General features: G+C 42.0%; 3 protein-coding genes and 1 non-coding gene across 8 annotated transcripts; 3 read left to right on the forward strand and 1 right to left on the reverse strand.

The window, feature by feature from the left end:
- The first annotated feature begins 706 nt into the window (after positions 1-706).
- Positions 707-5,185, forward strand: LOC139564335 (nuclear inhibitor of protein phosphatase 1-like). Its single transcript, XM_071383794.1, has 7 exons — positions 707-862; positions 1,067-1,127; positions 1,854-2,007; positions 2,221-2,447; positions 2,726-2,870; positions 4,454-4,518; positions 4,690-5,185. Exons 1-7 carry the CDS (start codon positions 810-812, stop codon positions 5,041-5,043), a joined length of 1,059 nt encoding a protein of 352 aa, XP_071239895.1. The 5' UTR covers positions 707-809; the 3' UTR covers positions 5,044-5,185.
- LOC139564720 (small Cajal body-specific RNA 1) lies at positions 1,497-1,632 on the forward strand. The gene has a single exon (XR_011672814.1). It is a non-coding gene; the product is annotated as a small Cajal body-specific RNA 1 (non-coding RNA).
- A 4,379-nt stretch (positions 5,186-9,564) lies between the features above and the next one.
- On the reverse strand, positions 9,565-17,699 carry LOC139564334 (cytochrome P450 4B1-like). 2 transcript variants are annotated; one of them, XM_071383792.1, is made up of 12 exons: positions 17,508-17,699; positions 17,193-17,337; positions 17,026-17,070; positions 16,618-16,745; positions 16,237-16,373; positions 15,672-15,826; positions 15,116-15,222; positions 14,471-14,661; positions 13,430-13,563; positions 11,296-11,360; positions 10,746-10,828; positions 9,565-10,120 (listed from the first exon to the last, which is right to left on the reverse strand). In XM_071383792.1, exons 1-12 carry the CDS (start codon positions 17,697-17,699, stop codon positions 9,943-9,945), a joined length of 1,560 nt encoding a protein of 519 aa, XP_071239893.1. In that variant the 3' UTR covers positions 9,565-9,942. The 2 variants fall into 2 exon arrangements, with proteins under 2 accessions (XP_071239893.1, XP_071239894.1); XM_071383793.1 differs by lacking the exon at positions 10,746-10,828.
- LOC139564337 (mediator of RNA polymerase II transcription subunit 18) lies at positions 17,567-24,305 on the forward strand. Of its 4 annotated transcripts, none has more exons than XM_071383798.1 (8): positions 17,567-17,798; positions 20,201-20,412; positions 20,619-20,750; positions 20,895-21,035; positions 21,184-21,227; positions 21,345-21,426; positions 22,477-22,579; positions 23,320-24,305. In XM_071383798.1, exons 7-8 carry the CDS (start codon positions 22,507-22,509, stop codon positions 23,871-23,873), a joined length of 627 nt encoding a protein of 208 aa, XP_071239899.1. In that variant the 5' UTR covers positions 17,567-17,798; positions 20,201-20,412; positions 20,619-20,750; positions 20,895-21,035; positions 21,184-21,227; positions 21,345-21,426; positions 22,477-22,506; the 3' UTR covers positions 23,874-24,305. The 4 variants fall into 4 exon arrangements, with proteins under 4 accessions (XP_071239899.1, XP_071239900.1, XP_071239898.1 ...); XM_071383799.1 differs by having other exon boundaries at positions 17,715-17,798; positions 20,201-20,257; XM_071383797.1 differs by lacking the exons at positions 17,567-17,798; positions 20,201-20,412; positions 20,619-20,750; ... (1 more) ...; positions 21,184-21,227; positions 21,345-21,426 and adding an exon at positions 21,826-22,200.
- The last annotated feature ends 2,244 nt before the right edge of the window (positions 24,306-26,549 follow it).

The raw sequence follows: 26,549 nt of genomic DNA on the forward strand, positions 1-26,549 counted from the left end.
CAATAAAGAAATGTGAACCTGGCTTTTACTTCTTTATTGTTTGCTTATTTTATGCAGCCATAAACATTTTATTATTTGCCTACAATCAAAAAAGAAAGCTTACAACTCACCATGTTTCCTATGGAAAATCTATGGTTCCTAGCAGTACAGTATTGCATTGTGGATTTTTTGTTATTCTATTCATGTTCTTCTCTGTACGTGAATATATTTTTTATAGATTTCTCATTATCAGCTGTAAAGCAAACTGCCCCTCAGGAATAATAAACATTATATACTCTACACCATAGCAGTCCAAAGGTCTAATTAAAAAACATTCTGCAAAATTGTATGGTCTGTGATAAATGGGAAGCTACATGAACATGCACCAAAATTAAATGTTGCACCGCAACTTCCTACAATTTTCAGTCTATAAATGGAATATAAAACAAGGAGGATGTTGCTCTAGTAGTCTATGTTCTTCTGTCCAGTGGCTTTTCAATAAAAAAGAGTATATTCTATTGACTATTCTTGAAGCTTTTCAATCTGATTCAAGTGAATGAGCGATAATGAAAGCTAGGCAGAACTGTATGCGTTAGTGCGTGTATGTTCACAGTTCATAGTTGCCATTACATTTTAGTAGGTAACCTTTTTTTCTAGGGTCGAATCAAGTCATTGTAGATAATGGAATGTATTACTTTCTTTTCGTCCATTTGGGCAGAGACAGAGAGATTTAGCTGTCAACGGATTAACCCCCCAAAAACTACAATTCCCAAACCAAGGGAACATTTTACCCAGCATTCAACGGGTTTGTGAATGGATAATTCTGCAAGATGGCGACAAATGCAACTGCTACAAACTTACCATCTTTTGATTGTCCAACATGGTGAGAAAATGCATTTACCGAGATATTTACGTTATACAAAGACATCAAGTGCATGCAAAATCACAAAACAGCATTACTTTTTTTAATTTTGTAGCTGGAAACGTATGTATTCCTTTTAGCCACGTCTTATTAGCTAACACATGCTAGCTAGCTGATACATTTCACTGAATGGTGTGCTTAGCTTTTGGTCCTTGTTCTTTTCAGGGCAGGCAAGCCCCCTCCAGGACTCCATTTGGACGTGATGAAAGGTGACAAAATGGTCGAGGTAAGAGCTTGGGGCTTCACGGGGCAAACATTTGAACTGCCTGTCTGTATTAGCCACACTCAAACAAGGGTAGATATTCTGTATTGTTCCTTAGAATATGGCTAATATCTTGCATAATAGATCATCCATTACGCAACTGATGGGTTTACTTACATTCTGTACTTACCAACTGTACCAGCTTTATCAAAAGCTGTGATAGAGAACCATATGTGGTCCTACATGACGTAGTTTACCCATAAATGTCTATAGTCTAGACTGTCTACTTCAATAGAGTATATACAATATAGTCTACTTCAGTCTGTATACTTCAGTATAGGTAGCTAGGTGTCATGGTGTACTTAACTAAATAAACACATCGATCATACATGCATGCACCAGATACGGACCCGACTGTGAGTTCCGTGACTGTTGGGTTTAAAAAAAGGTGCTACAGAAACCTCAGCCCTGATATTTAAGCTCATGAGTGTGAAGGTGCACTCCTGAGTTATGGCTCAGAGGCACAGTGCTTTAAACTGTTTCTTACAGCTGGAAAGGATTTCATTCAATGTCATCAGTGTTGTTAGCCTGGTTGTCTGGTTTTGATCTCTTGCCGACTCCTTATGGAATTGTCTTGCTAAAACAGCTTGGCGTGAGTGATGAGTTGGCAAGAAAGCAGAATTATATATGGGACCTGACAGGGCAATACATGTATTTTCTCATATCTGTTATGATGGTGAATCCTTGTAGAAACTGATCATTGACGAGAAAAAGTACTACTTATTCGGGAGGAACCCGGACATGTGTGACTTCACCATCGACCACCAGTCATGTTCACGCGTGCATGCTGCCTTGGTCTACCACAAGCACCTGAAGAGGGTGTTCCTTATTGATAACAACAGCAGTAAGTGAACTGTCGTGTACATTAGTCTGTAAAATACTGTATCTTACTGTAGCTAGTAAAAGGACTCAATGTAACAGTTGCATTGCCTTAGCCTTTATTCTACAGTGCACTCCTCTATGGAACTATTATGTTTTGTTGACTCTTTACTTCACTTTCTATAAACTACATCCCAACATGATATGTGGACTTGAAGGTTGTAAATTACGTTCTCAGCGCATGGTACCTATCTGGGACACATCCGCCTGGAGCCCAATAAGCCTCAGCAGGTCCCCATAGACTCCACCATGTCGTTTGGAGCGTCCACGCGAGCCTACACCATCCGGGAGAAACCTCAGAGCCAGCAAGGAACCAACGCCACCACAGGGGACAGCAAGGCCGGAGAGGACGAGGAGGGGTCTAAGGGCCTCTTAGGATTACCAGAGGAGGAGACCGAGCTAGAGGTGTGTCTTTGTGCGTCTTCAGTAGTTGTCTACTAGGGCATTTGTCTGGACATGCTGGTAAGGATGGTGTGTACTATTACCACAGTGGCTATAGATACACTATGTAAAGCAGGACATAGTGAGTTATCTTTTGTTCTGTCAGTGTCTTTAGTGTTTTTTTAGCTCTCTGTTTCCAATTCTGTGTGTTTAGACAAGGCTATTCCTATTAAGCACATGAGTGTATTAGCTTTGTTTGGGAAAGGAGAAGTGAAACATTCATCCTGTCTGGGCTGTGACAGAACCTGACAGAGTTCAACACGGCCCACAACAAGCGCATCTCAACCCTGACCATCGAGGAGGGCAACCTAGAGATCCAGAGACCCAAGAGGAAGAGGCGGAACTCCAGAGTCACCTTCAACGAGGACGATGAGGTCATCAACCCGGGTAAGCTCTCTCTTCAACCCCATTGGCCTAGCACCAGTATCCCAGTATCTGTAGTTGAGGAAAAAGTGTTTCTGTGCCCGTCTTCATATTTCACAAAGTGTCTAAGAGAGAGTTTATTTAATTTGATGATTTTAAAGAAAATATTGATCCTAGTTGAACACTTTGAGATGCTTTGTAAACAAAAGTTTGGACACCTATTCATTCAAGGGAATTCTCTCAACCAGCTTCACCAAGAATGCTCTTCCAACAGTCTTGACGTAGTTCCCACATGCTGAGCACTTGTTGGCTGCTTTTCCTTCACTCTGCGGTTCAACTCATTTCAATTGGGTTGGGGTTGGATGATTGTGGAGGCCAGGTCATCTGATGCAGTACTCCATCACTCTCTTTCTTGGTCAAATAGCCCTTACACAGCCTGGGGGGGTGTTGCGTCATTGTCCTGTTGAAAAACAAATGATAGTCCCAATAAGCGCAAAACGGATAGGATGCCGTATCGCTGCAGAATTCTAAATAAATCACTGACGGTGTCACCAGGAAAGCACCATCACACCACCACCTCCGTGCTTCACGGTGGGAACCACACATACGGAGATCATCCGTTCACCTACTCTGCTTCTCACAAAGACACGGTGGTTGGAACCAAAAATCTCTAATTTGGACTCACATCAGACAAAATGACATATTTCCTCCGGTCTAATGTCCATTGCTTGTGTTTCTTGGGCCAAGCAAGTCTCTTCTTATTAGTGTTCTTTTAGTAGCAGTTTCTTTACAGCAATTCGACCATGAAGGCCTGGTTCATGCAGTCTCCTCTGAACATTTGATGTTGAGATGTGTCTGTTACTTGAACTTTGTGAAGCATTTATTTTGGCTGCAATTTCTGAGGCTGGTAACTCTAATGAACTTATCCTCTGCAGCAGAGATAACTCTGGGTCTTCCTTTCCTGTGGTGGTCCTCATGAGAGCCAGTTTCATCATAGCACTTGATGGTTTTTGCGACTGCACTTGAAGAAACTTTCAAAGTTCTTGATATTTTCCGCGTTGACTGACCTTCATGTCTTAAAGTAATGATGAACTGTCGTTTCTCTTTGCTTGTTTGAGCTGTTCTTGCCATAATATGGACTTGGTCTTTTACTAAATAGGGCTATCTTCTGTATACCACCCCTACCTTGTCACAACACATTGACTTAAACGCATTAAGAAGGAAAGAAATTCTACAAATGTACTTTTAAAAGCCACCCCTTTTGGTTGAGAGAATGCCAAAAGCTGTCATTTAGGCAAAGGGTGGCTATTTGAAGAGTCTCAAATATCAAATATATATTTTGATTTGTTTTACACTTTTTTTGGTTACTACAAAATTCCCTGTGTTATTTCGTTGTTTTGATTTCTTCACTATTATTCTACAATGCAGAAAATAGTAAAAAATAAAGAAAAACCCTGGAAATGAGTAATTGTCAACTTTTGACTGGTACTGTAAGTAATTACGTAAACTGAGGTTGGGTGAAAATAAAGAGCTGTGTGCCAATCTAAAACCTGTTGCTTTACTCATGTATTGCATGCGGTAACTCAGTACTTCTTGAAACCTTACAGAGGACATTGATCCCTCAGTGGGGCGCTTCAGGAACATGGTGCAGACTGCTGTCGTCCCTATAAAGGTAAGCCACTAAAATGCATCTATTGCATGAGGTGTCAAGATCCTTTTATACAGTCACATTTCAATTTAAGGAAGCCTATAATTAAGAAAATTGCAATGATATCCCAGAAACAAACACTATACATAGCCTACAGATGAGTTACTACTCAGTCTTTGGTCATTTCCACTCTAGAAACAGAAAATGGAGAGGCACGGCTCACTTAGTATGGACGACGTTGTGACGAGGCGCATCCACAACTACACCTTCGGCGGCGGCCTTTACGGGGACCTGCCACCCACCAGCCACGAGGTCCACCCCGCCGGGGCCCCGAGCGGAGCCACTATCCTGGGGGGTCTCCCTCTACCCTTCCCCAACCCGGCCCCAGAGGTGAACCTGGCCCCGGATGCCCCCCAGCCACCTGTCACCCTCAACCCTGTCCCCGTTACAGGCCCCTATCTCTCCGAGGTCCTCAACGAGCCCCGCAAGAAAAAGTACGCTAAAGAGGCATGGCCAGGCAAGAAGCCCACCCCCTCCCTACTAATCTAACCCTCTCCCTACACTACGGCTCTTTCTCAATTCGTCTTTCCTCTATTCTTTACCTCCTCTCATGCATTGTAGAAGATCCAAGGTCTCTCCTCTTGGACCTTCTTCAATGTATTTTGAGGCGAGGAGAGAGGAGACGAGGAATCCAGGAAAGTCGAATTGGGAAAGAGCCTATGTGGTGGAGGCAGGGCTGACTCTCAGGGTATGGGCGGAGACATCAGGGACCATGACCCGTTGGAGGCGGATCGATTTTACTTATAAGACTGTTTTGGGGATTTTCTAGTTTTGTTACTTCCTCATTCTCCTAAAGATTATCCGAAAGTCTTCAGTAGTACATTCCATGAAGACAGGAACACCACTCCTTCGGGAGATGAATGTTTGATGTGTTTTACAAATTAAGTCATGTAAAAAAGGCAGTACTTGGCAGACCAAGTCAGTTGGTCAGATAAGAGTATTTTGTGGCATAAATCGGTGTCCCATGGCCGTGATATTTTACCTCTAATTGATAGTCAGGCATCGTGCAGGGAAACAAACACGAAGCGGATGTAACTTAGGAAAACAGCCCTTATGTTGGAAACAAACATCATTATGTTCTCATCCAGATTCACATGGATTTATTTTCCATGCTACAGCACCCAATATTACAGCAGTTTTTTAAAGGACCTGTTCCGTGTTATCATTTTTGCTATGGAAAAAACATTGCGATACTGGTATCACAGCCTAATCGTTATATGGTTGGTCACTGTGAGTTCCATATTACGATCTCCACTTCCTTCTATAAGGTCTTGATATTTGTTTGAAGTCAATCTTTGGATGTAGTATTTTTGCCCACTGTAAACATGCGTGTACAGTGCATTTGGAAAGTATTCAGACCCCTTGATTTTTTTCCCACATTTTGTTACTTTACAGCCTTATTCTAAAATGGATGAGAAAAACAACAATTTCATCCATCTACACACAATACTCCATGTCAAAGCAAAAACAGGTTTAGACATTTTAGCAAGTTATTAAAAATAGAAGGCTGAAATATCACATTTACATAAGTATTCAGACCCTTTACTCAGTACTTTGTTGAAGCACCTTTGGCAGCGATTACAGCCTCGAGTTTTCTTGGGTATGACGCTACAAGCTTGGCAGACTTTTATTTAGGGAGTTTCTCCCATTCTTCTCTGCAGATCCTCTCAAGCTCTGTCAGGTTGGATGGGGACTGTTGCTACACAGCTATCTTCAGGTCTCTCCAGAGATGTTCAAGTCCGGGCTCTGGCGGGGCCACTCAAGGACATTCAGAGACTTGTCCCGAAGCCACTCCTGCGTTGTCTTGGCTGTGTGCTTAGGGTCGTTGTTCTTTTGGAAGGTGAACCTTCACCCCAGACTGAGGTCCTGAGCGCTCTGGAGCAGGTTTTCATTAAGGATCTCTCTGTACTTTGCTCCGTTCATCTTTCCCTCGATCCTGACTAGTCTCCCAGTCCCTGCTGCTAAAAAGCATCCCCACAGCATGATGCTGCCACCACCATGCTTCACCGTAGGGATGGTGCCAGGTTTCTTCCAGATGTGACGCTTGGAATTCAGGCCAAAGAGTTCAATCTTGTTTTCATCAGACCAGAGAATCTTGTTTCTCATGGTCTGAGAGTCTTTAGGTGCCTTTTGGCAAACTCTAAGCGGGCTGTCGTGCCTTTTGTGAAGGAGTGGCTTCTGTCTGTCCACTCTACCATAAAGGCCTGATTGGTGAAGTGCTGCAGAGATGGTTGTCCTTCTGGAAGATTCTCCCATCTCCACAGAGGATCTCTGGAGCTCCTTCAGTGACCATTGGGTTCTTGGCCACTTCCCTGACCAAGGCCCTTCTCCCCCGATTGCTCAGTTTGGCCAGGCGGCCAGCTCTAGGAAGAGTCTTTGGTGGTTCCAAACTTCTTCCATTTAAGAACGATGGAAGCCACTGTGTTCTTGGGGACCTTCAATGCTGCAGATTTTTTTTGGTGTACTTCCCCAGATCTGTGCTTCGGCACAATCCTGTCTCGGAGCTCTGCGGATAATTCATTCATCCTCATGGCTTGGTTTTAGCTCTGACCTGCACTGTCAACAGTGGGACCTTGTATAGACAGGTGTCACTTTCCAAATCATGTCCAATCAATTGAATTTACCACAGGTGGACTCCAAGTTGTAGAAACATCAAGGATGATCAATGGAAACAAGATGTACCTGAGCTCAATTTTGAGTCTCATAGCAAAGGGTTTGAATACTTACGTAAATAAGTTATTTCTATATATTTTTTTAATATATAGATTTGCAAAAATTACTTAACTTCAAGAGGTCGGAACTTTCTGAATGGACTGTACATTTATTTTTTTATCTGTTAAACTTGTAATGTGAAAACTGTTTTATACAAGAGGGATTATTATAGGAATTGACAAAAGTAGATCAGAGTTTCTGAAAAAAGATATGTCCATTTTCCTAAAGACTGAATAGGACTATAGGTTTATATTTTTACAGTGCTATCAAAATGAGTGCAGCGAGGAGAGAATTTAATGTTTACTCAGTTTACATTTACAATCAAGCTCAGAAATAAACCGTTAATAGACTGCGCAGAGTATATTTAAATACTGTCTTCCCATTCTAAAAAAGATAGCAGTATAACCTGTGAGTTGCAACTCTGCCTGAATGTTAGTGAGTCCTGAAGTCCTCTAGATTTTACATATCGCAATGTAAATTGGCCTGATCTGAGCCACCGATAAAATGGATTGGTCACATGAGTTAAGACTGTAAGGTTCTCAGTTGGTGCAATTTGATGTTGAGTGTTGTTTTACAGGCCTTTTTTGAATTGATTACATTTCAAATGTTGTACACATGGTCCTGCATCAAAGCACCCATAAAATGACTCAAAATGTAATTTCTTGATGTTCAAAGATCTGTGTTTTCACACCAGCAGAATACATTCTTAGGTTGCCCCCTTTACTGGTTAATGAAACATTTGTGGTATTTGAGAACTTGCAAAAGCCATGCTATTTGCATCAACTTTGTACAGATGGACAGACACGTGTACCCAGACCTTTTGTCCCACTTTCGGATGATGTTGGCTTTTTTATTCACATAATACACTGTAAATAAAAACTGAATTTTGTCACAAACATAGATTTTTGTGGGGTTTACAGAATAGTGTCGTTTTTACATGGTAGTAGGTCTATATCTTCAAACACCATGATTCAATTGGGATTTTGTCAGTTATTCTTTAATTCCAAGGATAGTAGCCATCTTATTATTAAATACCAGTATCTACCAGCACATTACATGAATGAATGCCAAGTGTTAAACCTATTACAGAATATTCCATAGACAAACATTGACCAGGCAGACTAATTTGTGAGGACTTTGAACAGTCATCAGTGTTGGTCAGAGCATGCCAGTCTGTCGGTTATGTGAAGGCCAGCCGAAACCGCACTTAGTGTTTCTCAATCCATCAGCTGGCAGGTGACCCTTCACTCAGTGGCATGGATGCTAACTGTTGGGTGGTTAAGACTGCTTTACATACTCATGTGACACCGTAGCAGGGTTGGGGTCAATTCCATTTCAAATCCAGTCAATTCAGAAAGTAAACCAAATTCCTAATTGAAGAGAATTGGAATTTCAGTGTACATCCTGAATTGACTCCAACCCTGTACCATAGCATCTTGGGTGTATTTATGGATTGGAAGACACATTATTGCAGAAAGAAATAGAGCTGACACGATTCCCTATTCAGACTATTTCTGTTCTACGCAAACACTTATCTGAACGTTCTGCAGCGTTACATCCTCCTGCACAGGCCCCTGATGTGGCACCATGCATTTCCGACCATCTGTTTTTCAGTTTTGTTCCCCAAATCACCACGACAAGGAAGGAACGTATTCATATCACCACATGGTAGGACTTACCATACAAAATGATAAGTATTGTAAAAGGGATAGTTTACTCAATTACAAAATGACATTGGTTTCATTACCCTGTAAGCAGTCTACGGACAAGGTATGACAGCAATTCCTGCTTTGGTTGAGTTTCTCTGGCACCATTTTAGCATTTGTGGCACAAATCTCATTCATGGGCCTGATATTAGAATTTTTCGTGCATCATGTCCAAGTCATCCAAAAGTATCTCAAATTGATCGTGAAGCTCAAGCTCACTTCTCGATTATTTGAACATGTGAAAAATGCTGATGTCAGTCCCATGACTTGAAAGGGACAGCGTGTGGAAACGGTGCCAGGGAAACTAAACCAGAGCATGGATTGCTGTCACACCTGCTTACAGGTTAAGGAAACAAATATTACGCTATCTCTTTAAGTGCTATGTAGATTCAAGTAACAGCGAGGGAAGAAGTGTTTTAAGTTACCTGAGGTAGCGTGCTGGAAACACCATACAAACTTGCGAGGTAAACCATATAGGCAACAACAAAGAGAAACCATGTTATAAGAACCTCTTATTGTTCTTAAAGGGACAGAGGTACACTGTCCCTTTAAGAGAATGCAAATGAAAGGATTACACCAACATTTTCCTGAGTGGTTTGCGCTACACGTTTAATTGAAATACTGAGAATAACATTAACTCAATCCTTTGTCTATTCCTTTTCAAAGGGACATTTACCATAGGCTATATGTCAAAAGGAAAAATGAACAACATTTAGGCAGTTAGTTGCTGGCAAAATATTAGTAACATAAATTAGTGTTATTCATCTTTGTAGAACACATTCTATATGGATATTTAAATACAAATTCTGAATACAGCTTTGAGAAGTTAATATTTGAAAAATATTCCTTAAATCTAACATTTGTTTTATTTCCCATTTCCTGGCGAATTAGCATGTTAAAAACTAATTCATATGAACATTCCATAAAACAGTAGCCTATGCCGGATAAAACAAGTGCAACTATACATTCCTTATGGTTCAAGATTGACAGGTTTGATTTTCAGATGGATCCCATTGAGTGAGCGGAGCACCAGTCTTGGAATCATTTTTGGTTTCTTCATTGGGTCCTCGGTCAGCTGATATCGCTTGAGTGTCTGTGCCACCACCACCTTCATCTCATTCATGGCAAAGTTCTGCCCAATGCAGTTTCTATAGCGGGAGAAGAGGACATGGACGAACATGGACAACATATTGAGTCAGTGAAGTGTTATTTGTACATATCACTAATGCCAGTCCTGCATGGTAGGCTATACATTTGAAAGCATTTAGTTGTAGAACTACTATACATTCACCCTGTGTAATAAATAAGTTATGCAGTAAGACTATCAAAGGGTTATAGCTTTTTTACACAATAAAACATTACCATATCATCTGACAGAACCAATAGCTCTTTGAAGTGAGTTCAGCCAGTGCCTACTCCACAGACCTATAATAACTACTGTTGTGTCAGAGGGGGATGGGATCTAGCCTGATCCCAGATCCGTTTGTGCTATTTTGCCAACTCCTAATTTCATTGTCATGCCAAACAAGAGAGTACAAACAGATCTGGGACCATGCTAGACAACATATTTGTCCCCCTCTGACACAACAATTGGGGTTAATATAGTTAGGTTGGATCTAGGTCACAGGCATCAAGGGGCCGAAGGGCTCCAAAATCCAGTCAGGTAAATGAGTAGCTCTATGCTTCCATCCTAGTCCCAGACTAGTAATGTGAGAGCCAAACTCTGCTGCAAATGCTGCTTTCTTAAATAGTGGCACTGGTGTGGTAACGAACCTCGGGCCGGCAGAGAAGGGGACAAAGGCATGGGGTGATCTTTTTGCAGAGTTCTCAGGCAGAAATCGGAGTGGGTCGAATGCCTACGAGAATACAAAATAAAATAGTAAATTGAAACAGTGGGAAAGACTGTGCATAGGTAGACAGCTGGCCCCAAATATGTTGTCTTGTTAATAGTCACTGCAAACATGACCATATGAGTTGGCAAGACGGCACAAACAAACCAGGCTGGTGAGACAAACTGCCACCAGGCTTGTATAAAGGGACCTTGAAACAGGTTTCAGTTCCCTATTGTGTAAACCCTGAATCTTAAAGCGATGGATTAGACAAAATCAGACCCATGGACTTACTGCTAGGTCACAAGGATTTCATTACAAACTAACTCAGCAACAGCCTCATGTTGTTTCCTCTGTCAATACTGCAGACCTTGTCCTTTTATGACGCATGTTCAGCTGTTCAAGCTAGCATTTCCTCTACTACTAATCATTAATTATATTAACCCAGTTAAATGTTCATGAGAAAATGGTGTTTATAAAGATGGTGTGCATACGTTAGGATTCTCCCAAACGGTCGCGTTCCTATGAATGCCAAAAATGCTGGTACCAACAAGACAACCTAGAGGGAGTAAAGAGAGAGAAATTATATTTCCACAGTGTTAGTGCTTGACATCTGTTTTGTTTCCTATGGACAGAGTGATAATATTGTCCACGCTGCAAAAGGATCCATCCGCTGAGGCAGAAAGAGACACTATCTGGCAGAGGTGTGGACCCGAGTCATATGACTTGGACTCGAGTCAGACTCGAGTCACAAATATGATGACTTACAATTCGACTTTAACACCAATGACTCGTGACTTGACTTGGACCTTATAACTTGACCTGACTTGACACCCTCCCCAAACTGACTTGATACCCTCCTCAAGCCCAAATGTTAAAAATGATGCTATTAAAAAAAGGTGTGCAGTGCATCAACTCTTCATTTAACGGATTACAGTTTGAATCGGACAGCAGCCAATCAAATTGTGCCAGCTAAGAAAAAGTTGTGCGTGGCAGTGCAGAGGAACGTCGGCGGGTGAATTCAGATGGAGCCCTTGGAAAGATGATACCCAAAATTATAATTTTCGGATATAAAGACGACGCTGTATCAACAAAAAACGGATTGCAACTTGCAAAACATGCGGGAAGAAAATTAGACGGAGGCGCAACAATTTCCAACTTTGTTCGACATTTGAAGCTGCACAAAGAACGGTAAGTCGTGGCTAATATAGCCGACAGCTATATATTTTATTACTTTACTAGTGTATCATGTAGGCTAACGTTAAATCAATGAGCCTCCACACAGCCAGTCAGTGCGGGAACGTGATCATTGCACCCAAGATTGAGCTACAACTGGCTAGGCAGTTGGTAGCCTAAGTCCTGCCTGATGTTACTGCTGTTCCTAAAACCATTGACATACGTTAGCCTACTGTAACCACACAGAGAGTGTATGTGTGTGTGTGTTAAGGTTGGGCGATTGTGTACAAGCCTACATCGCCCGAATGCGCCCCATAGCGATCCTCGATAGTCGATCACTATTGGGGGGGGGGGGGGGGGTGGTCTTTCTCATGGCTACCCATGTATTTCCATGGAAATATAAGGTTTATTTAGAAAGTAATAAATATATAGATATTTTTAAAAGCATTCATGATTTGCGTAAATGTAATATACTAACTATTACTCTTGTTAAAAATATGAAATGGTATTACATTTGGTGAAGAGCACATTATGACTCAAAGTTTAGGACTTGCGACTTACTTGTGAAACAATTTTTTATTTTACCTTAATTTAACTAGGCAGGTCAGTTAAGAACAAATTCTTATTTTCAATGACGGCCTAGGAACAGTGGGTTAACTGCCTTGTTCAGGGGCGGAACTACAGATTTTTTTCTTGTCAGCTCGGGATTCGATCTTGCAACCTTTCGGTAACTAGTCCAACACTCTAACTACTAGGCTACCCTGCCACCCCAAAAGAACAGTGACAATGACTTGGTCGCACCTCTGCTATCTGGACAGACCTTTTGTTTTTGGCAGTAGTAAACACGATGAGAAGAACATGCTGAGAATGCTCCAACAGCACCAATTCATTTGACATAAAAAATACTAGGGGCCTGTTTCCAGGACAGAGATTAAGCCTAGTCCTGGACTAAAAAGCACTTTAAATGGAGGACCTGCAATGAACATTTTACTTAGTCCAGGACTAGGCTTAATGTGTGTCAAAGAAACTGCCACTAGAAATACATCATTGTTTATGAAAAAGATGAATAAACAAGTTGCAGTTAGTCTCTACATACTAACTAGTTGGTGAACTAGCTCTGGAGACAAACAAACATGAGTTAATATTTAATTTGTTATTGCCGGTGACTGAGCCAAAGGTTATGGAGGACTCCATTGCAACCACTTACCGCCTCATTTTAAGGCAGAGCCATTGTGCATTTAAAACTATCATTTAAAAAGTCTGGTGGGTGTAGTGGTTAGTTCCACTGCCTACAGCAAATATACCTACCAGTGTCGGCGTGGGTTTGATTCCGACACCACTGCCTGTGTGACCCACTCTCCTAACACTATCTCGCCTCAGTCCAATAAAATGTACAAACAAATTCCCCTTCGGTACATCACAATGCGACATTTTTTAAATGTACACATTTACCTTCAGGCACAGTCCTCCCATCGAAGAACGTAATGGGTTTGGTTATCTTCCTGGACATCCCAGGTACAGGAGGGTAGAGGCGGAGGGATTCCTTTATGCACATGGTTGTGTACGGTATTTTACTGAGATCTTCCCTGAAGAATATAGAACATTTTCTTTATATCAATTCTCTTTTAGTAAACATGTGTGGGCTTCAATCTAAGAGGAAATACAGACCTGATTTCCCTTCCTTTACTCTATCTATATCTTAAATAAAGGAATGGCTTTGGTAACTAGTTCCAAACATGGAGCCTATTGGCGATTGTGTAGCCCTTAGCTGCAATCAATGACCAAAAGCGCCCTCTTTGGCCTCATGGGTGGAATGTTAGTCATATTTTTCATCATTTCATAATTAATAAATATTTTAAAAAATTTAGGAAGAAAATCTGGTGTTTCTATGTCAAACCAGTTTGTTATATTTCAGTCCTCTGTGACGTATATAAAGTGTAATATTGGGATGCAACCTTAAAATGTAATACATTTCAACTCTATATCTGACATAGTACAGGTGTCTTCATTTCTTTAAGCCCAAAACCATGTGTGTGAGGTGTATAGTTTTGTTTCAAAGTAGATTTGTTTAAGACTACCAAGAATCACTCTGAGTGACCCTGATTTAGACCAGTGTCGTAAATGATCCCAAAAGTAACAAAATAATAATTTATATATACTGTAGCTGCGGACTGTAAAATAACCAAATAAAACCTTGAAACTTAAATGCATATCTAACATACACCGCACAGCATGATCTCTGAACAATAAATCTGGACAAAACAGCCTTTCACTCCATGTCACTCTCCTCCAGCCAAATGAATGCATATCTAACATATAACATGACTAGGACAGTAAATCAGGCCCCGTATTCATAAAGCATTTCAGAGTAGGAGTGCTGATCTAAGATCAGTTTTGTCTTTTAAATCATCATGAATAAGAAGGGCTGGTCCTAGATCAGCATTCCTACTCTGAGGCGCTTTATGAATACGGGCCCTGGACAGTAGAACCTACCATTCCATGGTGTCCCTCTCCTCCAGGGCGCTGATGACCTCGTCCCTGCAGATCTGCTGGTGCTCCGGGTTGCAGGCCAGGCTGTACAGGGTCCAGGAGATCCCACTGGCTGTGGTGTCGTGCCCCTCGAACATGAAGGTGTCCACCTCCGCTCGGATAGCCTCATCCGACAGGCCCTGCTGGTCCTCGTCCTGGATTGAAAACCATCAGGAACAATCACATCCTTGCATGTTCTTCCTCGTTTGGCTTCATTTTATGGAAAAGGTATAACTCACACACCTATAGTGTTACTAGCCTGGTCCCAGATCGATTTGTGCTCTTGCCAACTCCATTGCTCATTTTCAAGCCAAGCCATGTGTTTGGCAAGACAATGACTGACAACGAGTTGGATAGCACAAACAAACTGGCACTCAGGCTATAGTGTTACCAGTGGCATGGAGAAAGAATATAATGAATAGAAAATCAACTCCGACACACTGGCGATCTTGAGGCTACGATGAGTTTCTTTTCGAATTGGCTTCATTCAATGACATAATATACCATCGCCAATGTAGCCGCTTTAACTAATGACCTGGTTAGATGACTGCATAAATGGCATAATGGTGGATAATAGTGTAGTAGCGTAATAGAGGAGGTGTGACGTACTCGCGCGCAGAGCAGGATATCCAGAAAGTCCAGGTTTCTCTTAGCCTGTATCCTGCTCAGTTCCTTTTCGTCCTTCAAGGCTTCTTTTCGCTTTCGTATGATTTCCTCTACAAGCAGAGGGCATCAATCAAATTTTACATCAAATATATCTATAAAGCCCTTCTTTTTTTTACATCTCAGATGTCACAAAGTTCGATACAGAAACCCAGCCTAAAACCCCAAACAGCAAGCAATGCAGATGTAAAAACATGGTGGCTAGGGAGAAACTCCTGAGAAACACATCATGGGAGAGCATCAGACATAGCAGCAGCAGCATAGCTCCTTCTTATGGCATGGTTATAACATGGTTAAGCCTATAGCTGTACATGAATACAAGATGTATGCATTTAATCAATGGAAAATGCATACATGCATACTCCACAAGGCGAATGCATAATGCTGTTTTTTTAGGGTATATTTGCTTTGTCAAATTCACACATCTAAATGTTTTCAGGGGTGAGACTTGCAGGCACAGGGGATTAAGATATTAATTTCAACCTTCATTCACAGAACGCACCTGTATGACTGTGTGCAACATTGCATGCTTTCCTGTATTTGTACCCATGTGGGCTAAGTTGGAAGATCCACTCGCTGTGGTAGGGAAAGATCCGGAAGCGGACATTCACCAGATCACTGAGCTCGTACACAGCCTTGATGTACGAGTTGGTTCCACTGAAACGAGAGAAAAACAACAGAAAAGTATAAGTTACTTCCTCTCAATCATTGCTGATAGGCAGGGCCTTGGGTTTTTTCCTGATCATGTGATCTGGCCCGAAAACCTCTGGGCCCGTATTCACAACAAGTCTCTGTAGGAGTGCTGATCTAGGATCAGGTCCCCTCTATCTTTATATTCGTATTAATTATGATCTAAAAGGGAAATCTGATCCTATATCGGCAGTCGTACTCTGAAACTTTCGTGAATACGGGTCCTGGGCCTTAGTTAAAGGACAAGAAAGAAAAGCGTTAGTATTGGGTTGGGGCTTACAATTTATATAACATTTACGCTGACAAGACAAGGTATTCAACATGAGCAGATGTACATGGCAGATGATGCAGTGGTTAAAAACATTTAACTGACTGACCTCTCTCCCCCTTGCACTGTCTGGCAGTTAGTGTTGGAGCTGAAGGCACACTTCATAATGCTGTCCAGTGTCATGAGGCTCACATGCTCAAATAACTCAAATGACTTGTCGGATTTTGAGTGAGTCTCCCATTTGTCCTGGAACAGAAAGAGGACATACATAGTCAACTTGCACAAGATGGACAGTGACATATAGTACATCACTCCCTTTTTAAATTATCCCTTTAGCTTGTTCATGCAGAATTGCCCTCCAAATACAGTTGTCAAACTATACAGCATTCTAATACAGTTGGCAGAATATGTAACGTTAACAGAAATTCCCCCCAAATAGGCTATGGTTGTCAATCTATACAGTAATTAGGGTAGAGCTAACAAAACGCACCAGCATAGTTTTGGCAGAATCAGCCATCAGTTTGACATAGGGCTTTAAAACATCGTAATGGAAGCCAGGGGTCAGGAGTCTTCTGTGGCGGAACCATTTCTGACCTTCAGACACCAGTAAACCATCCCCTAGAGAGAGAGAGAGAGAGCGAGACAGAGAGCACATCCTGAGACACTCATATGTTGTACGTTCATGCAAAAGAATAGAACTACAGAATATACTTTATAACCATAACTGTATAATTGTGGCATGGGTCATAATGTTATTGAAAACCAGAACTGCACCCAAAAGGATGAATATTAGAAAATGCCTATTCTTAAAATATCTGCAGTTAAATATATAGAATCTAACTGTGTTGGTTCAATATTTGTAACATATGTGATTATGGCAAAGACAATGCAACCTTACCTATCCACGGAATTAGAAATCTATATAAAAGGTCATCTTTGGGCTCTATTAAGAAAGAGAGTGAAACAGGTATTATGTCACATGTAGTGAGATTCCATAGATAGACATTACATAGATGCAACTAGTTAAAATAATTATGTGAGTCTTGTCGTTCCAAAGAGACCAACCTGTTGATGCCAGGATGGTTTTGACGTAATCTGGGTGGTGAATATTGAGGAAGGACACAAATGGACCAAACCACATTTGAAATGCAAAGGGGTACGACTCTCCCCATTTGACAACCTTATACATATCGGTCCCGTCTTCTTTAAACTGCAAGGCAACAGAGAAAACATGCACTTATAAAATAAAGCAGCAAATGCACGAGCATGACACCGAAACTTGCCTCTGAAGCTGATGGTACAAAGTTCCACACGGAGGAAACAATTTTGCAGTCACTCAATGTGCACGTTAAAGAAATTCTCATTTTAACCTAACGTTACCTCTCGGACATGCCCGAAAAGCCAGTGTTTTGGTGGTCCTGGGAATGTATCGAGCGCCCGAATCCATTCATTCCTTTTGACAATAAGTTTAGAGATTTTAAGAATTACATAGACCAAGCTAAATATTGCAACCAAGTGATGAATGCGATAGGACTCCAGCGTCACTTTTTTCAACGTTTCAAATAACTCCATTGCAATGGACGTCTACCTGCCGAGGCTACCATTGACAACTTTTACAACACAAGGTGACGGTCTGGTGAGTGACAACTGCGAGAAGCAGAAGCGAGTAGGGTGAGTGGTTTGAGGTCATTTAGGGGCGGAGTCCCGCCTGTGGGAACTAATAGCAGCCCTAATAGCACTGTCTACCAATTCTTTACCTTGATGTATCTAATCCTTGTTTATTTTTAAATCCATGATATCTTCAAATATTCAGCTCTGCATATATCAGAATCATGTTTTTCCACCTGACAGTTATTGTGAATGATTATAGCGCTATATTATCAGGAGAACACACAACCTTGGGGAACACCAAGAAGAGGACACTGCTGGACAAAATACAACCAAATATTGGACATTGGCCATCAACCTCTACTATAATATAACTATAGATGATATACTGTAGTCAGGTAGCACATGTTGACTTCCTGTTAACCTTTTGATTGGCTATCCCTCTCTGAAAAACAACATAGAGGCCAAGATCTAGGCCGAAACATACTGTATCTATACCAAAATCAAATCTAGAATCGGCTTTCTATATCGCAACAAAGCCTCCTTCACTCACACTGCCAAACTTACCCTAGTAAAACTGACCATCCTTCCGATCCTCGACTTCGGCGATGTCATCTACAAAATAGCTTCCAATACTCTACTCAGCAAACTGGATGCAGTCTATCACAGTGCCATCCGTTTTGTTACCAAAGCCCCTTATACCACCCACCACTGCGACCTGTATGCTCTAGTCGACTGGCCCTCGCTACATATTCGTCGCCAGACCCACTGGCTCCAGGTCATCTATAAATCTATGCTAGGTAAAGCTCCGCCTTATCTCAGCTCACTGGTCACGATAACAACACTCACCTGTAGCACGCGCTCCAGCAGGTATATCTCACTGGTCGTCCCCAAAGCCAGCACCTAATTTGGCCGCCTTTCCTTCCAGTTCTCTGCTGCCAGTGACTGGAACGAATTGCAAAAATCTCTGAAGCTGGAGACTTACATTTCCCTCACTAACTTTAAACATCAGCTATCTGAGCAGCTAACCGATTGCTGCAGCTGTACATAGTCCATCTGTAAATAGCCCACCCAATCTACCTACCTCATCCCCATATTGTTTTTATTTACTTTTCTGCTCTTTTGCACACCAGTATCACTACTTGCATATCATCATCTGCTCATCTATCACTCCAGTGTTAATCTGCTAAATTGTAATTACTTCGCTACTATGGCCTATTTATTGCCTTACCTCCTCACGCCATTTGCACACACTGCATATAGACTTTCTTTTTTTCTATTGTGTTATTGACTGTACGCTTGTTTATTTCATGTGTAACTCTGTGTTGTTGTTTGTGTCGCACTGCTTTGCTTTATCTTGGCCAGGTCGCAGTTGTAAATGAGAACTTGTTCTCAACTAGCATACCTGGTTAAATAAAGGTGAAATAAAAAATAAATACAAAAAATCTAACAGCAATTGCAACGCAATGGAACCAACATTTCCAATGAAGGCTGATAAGCCTAGTGACTAATGACATGCTCTTGATTAACACATCAGCTTCTGCCTTTGGTGATAACGCCTTGCAAGAAGCTGCATGCAAACCCGCTGATGGAAAATGGAGATACAGATCACATTAGGCAAGGACCCCATTTTGTGTCACTGACACCTACACCACAGCCTATGCCATTGGTTCTGAGGAAACATCTGTGTGGGAGGTGTTTGTAAATGTTTATGTAAAGCATTATTTCTTATTTCTGTTTCATACCGAGTCAACTGTTAGATTTGTAACTTCAGCTTAATTTCCTATTGCTTTAAATTACCAACATTAAGTGGCAGTTTCGGCTTAGGTCTGTAGCCTAAACATTTTAGAGCAGATTACTTGTAGTTGTTTTAAATACAATGCTAAAGTAATCTGCCTCAACAGTGTTCATTGTAATCATGATCGCTACCTCTGCCATAATTATTGTATTTATGGTTTGGGCCTCATTTCCAACATCAGGTAAGTGTCTGAAATTTACAAAAACATTAATATCGCTCAATACTTAGCTGAGTGAAACTACCTGGGGGTTAGAATTCTCACATATGTATTGGCCTTTATTGAAAATTCATAAGGCAATACAGTGTTTAACCTTATTGTACACTGTTATACAGCCAAACAATTAGTATACAGATGTACCACAGAAACGTTTAAAAATATGTTTTCGAATACTCATTGATTGAATTCAATTTCAATATTCAAATGTCTCTTTGGACGTTGAAAACCTGCTAATCAGTTTAATGAAATTGGACATGCATTGAGTGATTTGTTTAGACTATTTATGAAGCTGAATTAACATTATGTTGTTATTGTTTTCTATAGGCGTAAGAGAAATGTATAACTATTTCAATCATCAATCCATAATTTATTCATCCATAAACACTTTATAAACAGTACTTTCACGTAATGCTATTGTACTTCCTTATTGTTTTTATCAATCTGTTGTAGAATCTTCAAGTCCTCTTCGCATACCGCTTGGTAGAAAATTGTTGATACCCTGCAAGAGTAAGGAAAGTCATCCAGAATCTTTTAGCTAGTTTTACCGTACGAACAATGTTGGTCAGCGCCGCACACAGATTTTTCATGAGGATAAAAGTGGCCTACATCGCCTTTCCAAAGATTTCTGGCATAGAAAGAGTGTTTCAAGGAATCGTTCACTGGTAATCAGCCCTTTTACAGAGAAGGATCAAGGAATATACTCATGTGAATTGTACAAAAATGACAAGATGACATACGGATTGTCCACTTCAGTTCTTCTTGAAAAACATTAGTCAGCCTATTGTAATTGGAGATCATTTGCAAGCAGATTGATCATCTACACTAAATCAGTTTACAGCTCACCCTAACCATCTATCTCTTTATTTAGAATCTCACATGCCAGTAATAGCCACTGTGCCAGGCAGTGGTTTTATGAATGAAGTAACAAAGAATGTGATTACCAGAACATATTACGCACTTGACTCCGCTCTGAACAACAACACCACCAACAAAAGCATAGGTGAGAACCAAAAGTTTTGAGTAGTTCTTAAACCCCAATCTCATTGATCTTCCACATGTTCTATAACTTCAACAGGATTGACAGATACTTCACTACCAGCATTTTCTGTAGTAACACTACGCAACACTGTTGCCTCTTTTACAGACAATGGGCCTACTCCTTCAGATAACCGAGAAACTCAATGGCTGGCATCAACAGTAGCTGGAGTCTCTGCAGCTGTGTGCCTTTTCCTTGTTGTACTGGCACTGTTTATATTATGCCATTTCAAATGGAGAATACTCACAGGTAGGAGAAATATTCCGTATTGTTATATTTGAAGATCACAAGATTAATACGATTGTTTGGAGATGGTATGCAGTTTGAGGCCCTATCTGTTGTAATGGGAATACTTAAAAAAAAAAATAATGTGTGTCTGTTTGTTCAAATGTTTAAGCTTCTGCCAATCAACTTCTCTTTGGTGGCCAGGGGACCAGCTTTGTAAGTTATCTTATCTAGCCGACATTACTATTATTATTCTTGTTAAAACGATGATGATGATTAGTTGCACAGCAGTATGGTATTATGCACATAAATCTATGCATCTCCTTTCAACAGGAGGAAGAACCTACACGTGTTTATTCATCCTTGGTTATCAGGAGACTCCAACAGAGAGATGACATCAGAAATGACAATGAGTGTGTGTACAGTCATACCAGGGTCTAGGAACTAAGAATGATACTACTTTGATGAGAGGGGTAATAAATAGCCTAAATCAAGTTTTTCTATTGTGCGCAGGCACACAAAATGCCAAAAAGGCCTACTATTGTTGTTGGGAATTATTTGCAGGCTTTTGAATGTTTGGTTTTATATAATCACATTATTGCATGACCTTTTGTTTGTATTTCAAATTTGTATTGCACTGTCAAGCACTTTGGTACTTAAAACCTTTAAACCACTGTAAAAAAAAGAAAATGAAGAAAGTCTGCTCTTTATCTCAAAAAGCATAAAGCCTTTGTATTTAGATGTCTATACAAGTCATTTGTGACATAATTGTAAACAAGTTGCTGAAATGTGACATTTTGAACTCATCATCGATCCACTGAGTTGCTTTCAGAACACTCTACAACGTTTCCGTTCTTGAATGCGCCATGCTCGAACCCGCTGCGTGATGCGCATGCGCGGATCTGGGTGAAACGCTAGATACTGACTAGCTATTCCTCTCCATCACACGGGCTCAATCAACTCTGTTCTGTCACTGCTGATAGTGGCGTCTGTGTAGCGGTTGCTTTTGAACGTTTGTTTATAGCTGCTGCTTTTGAACGTTTGTTTGTAGCTGCCTAGCTAGCTAGTTTCAATTTAACCTTATTTAGCTATGAGCTAACGTTAGCTAGGTTGCAAGTTAGCTTGAGTTGGTGCAGTGCAGATTGGGAAGGAAGAAGCAGATACGCGGCAGTTTAAGGCCAAACACAAGGCAAGTTTAGTGCATTTCGCATTATTTCTCAGTAACTATCTTATCGGTGAGTTGTAACACTTTCTGGCTGTAGTTTATTTGGCCGGCTAGCTAACTGGCTAGCTAACTTTGTTTGAATAAAATGAACTACTGTCTGTCTAAACTAGCTCTAACTAGCCTGCTAACTTAGCCAGTCAGGAAAGTTGGATAGGTTAGCGATGCATTCATGAAAAATATATGTTTATAGTCACCGTTAGTCTGTAACACGAAGTGTTTTCATTTTTCCCATTGATCTAGTTAACGTTACCTGTCTGACACTGACGAGTGATGGAGGCCCCACCAGTGTCAGTGCTGCCCATCACGGGGGGCACAATCAACATGATGGAGTACCTGCTGCAAGGTGAGTCTGCCTAGGTCGAAATTCTAGCGTCTTCATTAGGTGTCTGAAGTGTGGTTGGTTCTTGTAGGGGTCTTGGAAAAAACATCCGGATCATATTGAATATAAATATTGTAATGAAACAGGCAGGGAGCAGGTCTCGAACCCTCAACCTTCTAGCCCAAAGTCCAGCGCGCTATCGACTGTGCCCCAAAAGCATGCTTATGCAGCAGAGTTGATATCCGCGCTAATAAACCCAGGGTCGTTACACTACTCTCTCCTTTCAAAGAGCGCGTCCTCACGCTAGCTTGCGACTCTACGTCTTATAGGAACGCACTCACTGGCCAAGCACACGCACTGTCGTGGATGCAAGGTCCGATCCCACTTCTGGCACCAATGTAATGACACAGGCAGGGAGTAGGTCTCGAACCCTCAACCTTCTAGCACTAAGTCCAGCGAGCTATAGACTGTGCCGCAAAACATGCTCGAGCGGCAGAGTCGATATCCGCGTTTATAAACCCAGGGTCGTTACAATATGTTAAGGTGTAGACCCCATACCAGCTCCTGTGCTGTGGCTTGGTCAACTCGGTATCAGTTGCAATTCAATAATTGAACAGTACAGTCTGTTACCATTGAGGCCTTTTAGGTTTTTGAATTGGCATTTCAATTCACTCTAAAAAGTCCAAATGACAAGTTACCCTGCTTTCAAGTTACGCTTGTAAATGTAACATTGCTGACACTGTTCTGTCATGTCGCCACTCAAGGCAGCGTCTTGGACCAGGCCCTCGAAAGCCTATTGCACCGCCTCCGGGGCCTTTGTGACAACATGGAACCCGAGACGTTCGCCGACCATGAGCTGGTCTACCTCCTGAAGGGCCAGCAGGGCAACCCGTTCCTGCTGCGCGCCCGCCGCTCCCTCTCTCACCCAACAGTTCCCTGGCACCTGCGCTACCTGGGCCAGCCGGAGGTGGGTGACAAGTCCCGCCACGCGCTGGTTCGCAACTGTGTGGATGTGGCCACCTCGCACAGCCTGCCCGACTTCCTCAACGAAATGGGCTTCCGCATGGACCACGAGTTTGTAGCCAAGGGCCACATTTTCCGTAGAGGCGTGCTCAAAGTGGTGGTGAGTAAACTGTCACGCATCCTGGTCCCTGGGAATACAGAGAACACTGAGCCGCTGTCACTCTCCTACCTGGTGGAACTCAGTGTATTGGCCCCCGCGGGCCAGGATACCATGTCGGAGGACATGCGCAGCTTTGCTGAGCAGCTCAAGCCCCTTGTTCACCTGGAGAAGATTGACCCCAAGAGACACATGTAAGAAGGGGTGTGTTAAGATGAGCCTCTGTTGGCAGTCATGGACAAAGTGGAGTTTTTATTCAAATGTATTTTTCTTTTTACATGGGACTTAGTTTTGTATGATTCCTATAAGAAAGCTCTTTCCCACAGTCCTTTGTCTCTGTGAAACGCTAGATCTCACAATCTTGATGTGTATCTCGTACATTTGGAGCAGGACCACCTGTCATTAGGATGTTAGTAGTGTTTGAAAAGGACTTCACAGGAGGATTGACACAGCCAACATGGACATTGTGACAAATGAGGCTTTGAACGAGTCAATAAATAACAATGTTTCTATTCAGTGCTGAACTCTTAGCACATTGGTTTTGTGTGATGGTGATAGTGCTTTGTTCTGTGTTGGAGATGTTTCCAGAAATGCACAGCTATAGTGTTTATTAAACATGATTTTTCTCAACTCAACTGTGTCCTCTTGGTTTGCAGCGCTCAACAGATGCGGCTGCAGCAGTACACAACATTGTGGAATGTTCAGACAGGCCAGTTTGTTCTAATCTACATTCACAACATATTCTGACATGTAGAATAATGAATCATTACATTTTAAGTCATTTGGGCTCCCGAGTGTCGCACCGGTCTAAGGCACTGCATCTCAGTGCTAAAGGTGTCACTACAGACACCCTGGTTCGCTTCCAGTCTGTATCACAACCGGCCATGATTGGTAGTGCCGTAGGGCGGCACACAATTGGCCCAGCGTTGTCCGGCTTTGGCCGGTGTAAGCCGTCATTGTAAATAAGAATTTGTAACAGACTTTAGTTTAAAAGAAGAGCGACTTACAGGAGCAATTGGGTATGCCTTGCCTTAGGACACATCGACAGATTTTCCACCGGCTCGGGGAATCAAACCAGCGACCTTTCGGTTACTGGCCCAACGCCCATACCTGCCGCCGCATCATTCCAGCTCTCATACCTGCCGCCCCATTATTCCAGCTCTATTAATAACAGTTATGTCTGCAACATTCCCCAAAGTTTGTCTTCTACATGTGACCCTGTTGACAGGTTCCATTTCCATCGTTTACCACTAGGGAGCTCTCCTACTCTATTTGTAAAAACCCGGCCTTTCTGGTTAGAGCCAGTTATATCTGCACCTCCGATCATCTACACAGGAGCCGTGGTTGCCATGGTAATAATTAGCCACGAGATCTGCACATCTCATCCAGCAACTCTAATTAGCTTTTTCAATTGCTTAATTATACATATACCTGTGAAAGCTTTCCCTTTCTTCTTCTCACAAAAGCATTGATTTCCCTTCCCCTCTCATTTCTCTTAACCCATTAGTACCTCAATGGCAACCTGAGCAGAGGGAGGCTCTTGTATGTACAAGACTTGAGGCCTCCGGTTGTTTAATCTACAGTTATTTCAAAATGGTCTTGTCTCCATTGTATCATCTCCATTCTTGGCTAGAGATCAGTTTTCCGCTGATGCCCTCCCATATACAGTGCATTCAGAAAGTATTCAGACCCCTTCACTATTTCCACATTTTGTTACGTTACAGCCTTATTCTAAAACGGATTAAATATTTTTTTTACTCAGTGTACACACTACCTCAGCATGACAAAGCGAAAACAGGTTTTTAGAAATGTTTGTACATTTATTAAAACACAATTTGTTTTCAGACCCTTTGCTATGAGACTTGAAAGTGAGCTCAGGTCATCCTTGAGATGATTCTACAACTTGATTTGAGCACCTGTGGTAAATTCAATTGATTGGACATGATTTGGAATGGCACACACCTGTCTATATAAGGTCCCACAGTTGACGGTGCATGTCAGAGCAAAAACCAAGCCATGAGGATGAAGGAGTTGTTCGTAGAGCTCCGAGACCAGATTGTGTTGAGGCACAGATCTGGGCAAGGGGTACAAAAAAATGTCTTCAGTATTGAAGGTCCCCAAGAACACAGTGGCCTCCTCCATTATTAAATGGAAGAAGTTTAGAACCACCAAGACTCTTCCTAGAGCTGGCTGTCCGGCCAAACTGAGCAATCGGGGAGAAGGGCCTTGGTCAGATGGTGACCAAGAACCTAATGGTCACTCTGACAGAGCTCCAGAGTTCCTCAACCATCTCTGCAGCACTCCACCAATCAGACCTTTATGGTAGAGTGGCCAGGCGGAAACCACTCCTCAGTAAAAGGCACATGACAGCCCGCTTGGAGTTTGCCAAAAGGCACATAAAGGACTCTGACCATGAGAAACCAGATTCTCTGGTCTGATGAAGCCAAGATTAAACTCTTTGGCCTGATTGCCAAGCGTCACGTCTGGAGGAAACCTGGCACCATTGCTTCAGTGAAGCATGGTGGTGGCAGAATCATCATGTGGGGATGTTTTTCAGCGGCAGGTACTGGGAGACTAGTCAGGATCGAGGGAAAGATGAACAGAGCAAAGTACAGAGAGATCCTTGTTGAAAACCTGCTCCAGAGCACTCAGGACCTCAATCTGGGGCAAAGGTTCACCTTCCAACAGGACAACGAACCTAAGCACACAGCCAAGACAACGCAGGAGTGGCTTCGGGCTAAGTCTCCGTAATGTCCTTGAGTGGCCCAGCCAGAGCCCGGACTTGAACCCGATCGAACATCTCTGGAGAGACCTGAAAATAGCTGTGCAGCGACACTCCCCATCCAACCTGTCAGAGCTTGAGAAGATATACAG

This window comes from Salvelinus alpinus, chromosome 35 (genome assembly GCF_045679555.1).
Source record: "Salvelinus alpinus chromosome 35, SLU_Salpinus.1, whole genome shotgun sequence".
NCBI classification, from domain to species: Eukaryota; Metazoa; Chordata; class Actinopteri; order Salmoniformes; family Salmonidae; genus Salvelinus; species Salvelinus alpinus.

Excerpts from the sequence above, each read along its gene's own strand:
- LOC139564334 (XM_071383792.1), bottom strand. The coding sequence starts at position 17,699 with ATGGAGTTATTTGAAACGTTGAAAAAAGTGACGCTGGAGTCCTATCGC. Across the intron at positions 16,746-17,025 it reads ATTTCTAATTCCGTGGATAG|GGGATGGTTTACTGGTGTCT; the intron begins GTAAGGTTGCAT and ends CTCTCTCTCTAG. Across the intron at positions 14,662-15,115 it reads ATATCCTGCTCTGCGCGCGA|GACGAGGACCAGCAGGGCCT; the intron begins GTACGTCACACC and ends TTTTCAATCCAG.
- LOC139564337 (XM_071383798.1), top strand. The coding sequence starts at position 22,507 with ATGGAGGCCCCACCAGTGTCAGTGCTGCCCATCACGGGGGGCACAATC. Across the intron at positions 22,580-23,319 it reads GATGGAGTACCTGCTGCAAG|GCAGCGTCTTGGACCAGGCC; the intron begins GTGAGTCTGCCT and ends TCGCCACTCAAG.
- LOC139564335 (XM_071383794.1), top strand. The coding sequence starts at position 810 with ATGGCGACAAATGCAACTGCTACAAACTTACCATCTTTTGATTGTCCA. Across the intron at positions 2,008-2,220 it reads CCTTATTGATAACAACAGCA|CGCATGGTACCTATCTGGGA; the intron begins GTAAGTGAACTG and ends TTACGTTCTCAG. Across the intron at positions 4,519-4,689 it reads CTGCTGTCGTCCCTATAAAG|AAACAGAAAATGGAGAGGCA; the intron begins GTAAGCCACTAA and ends TTTCCACTCTAG.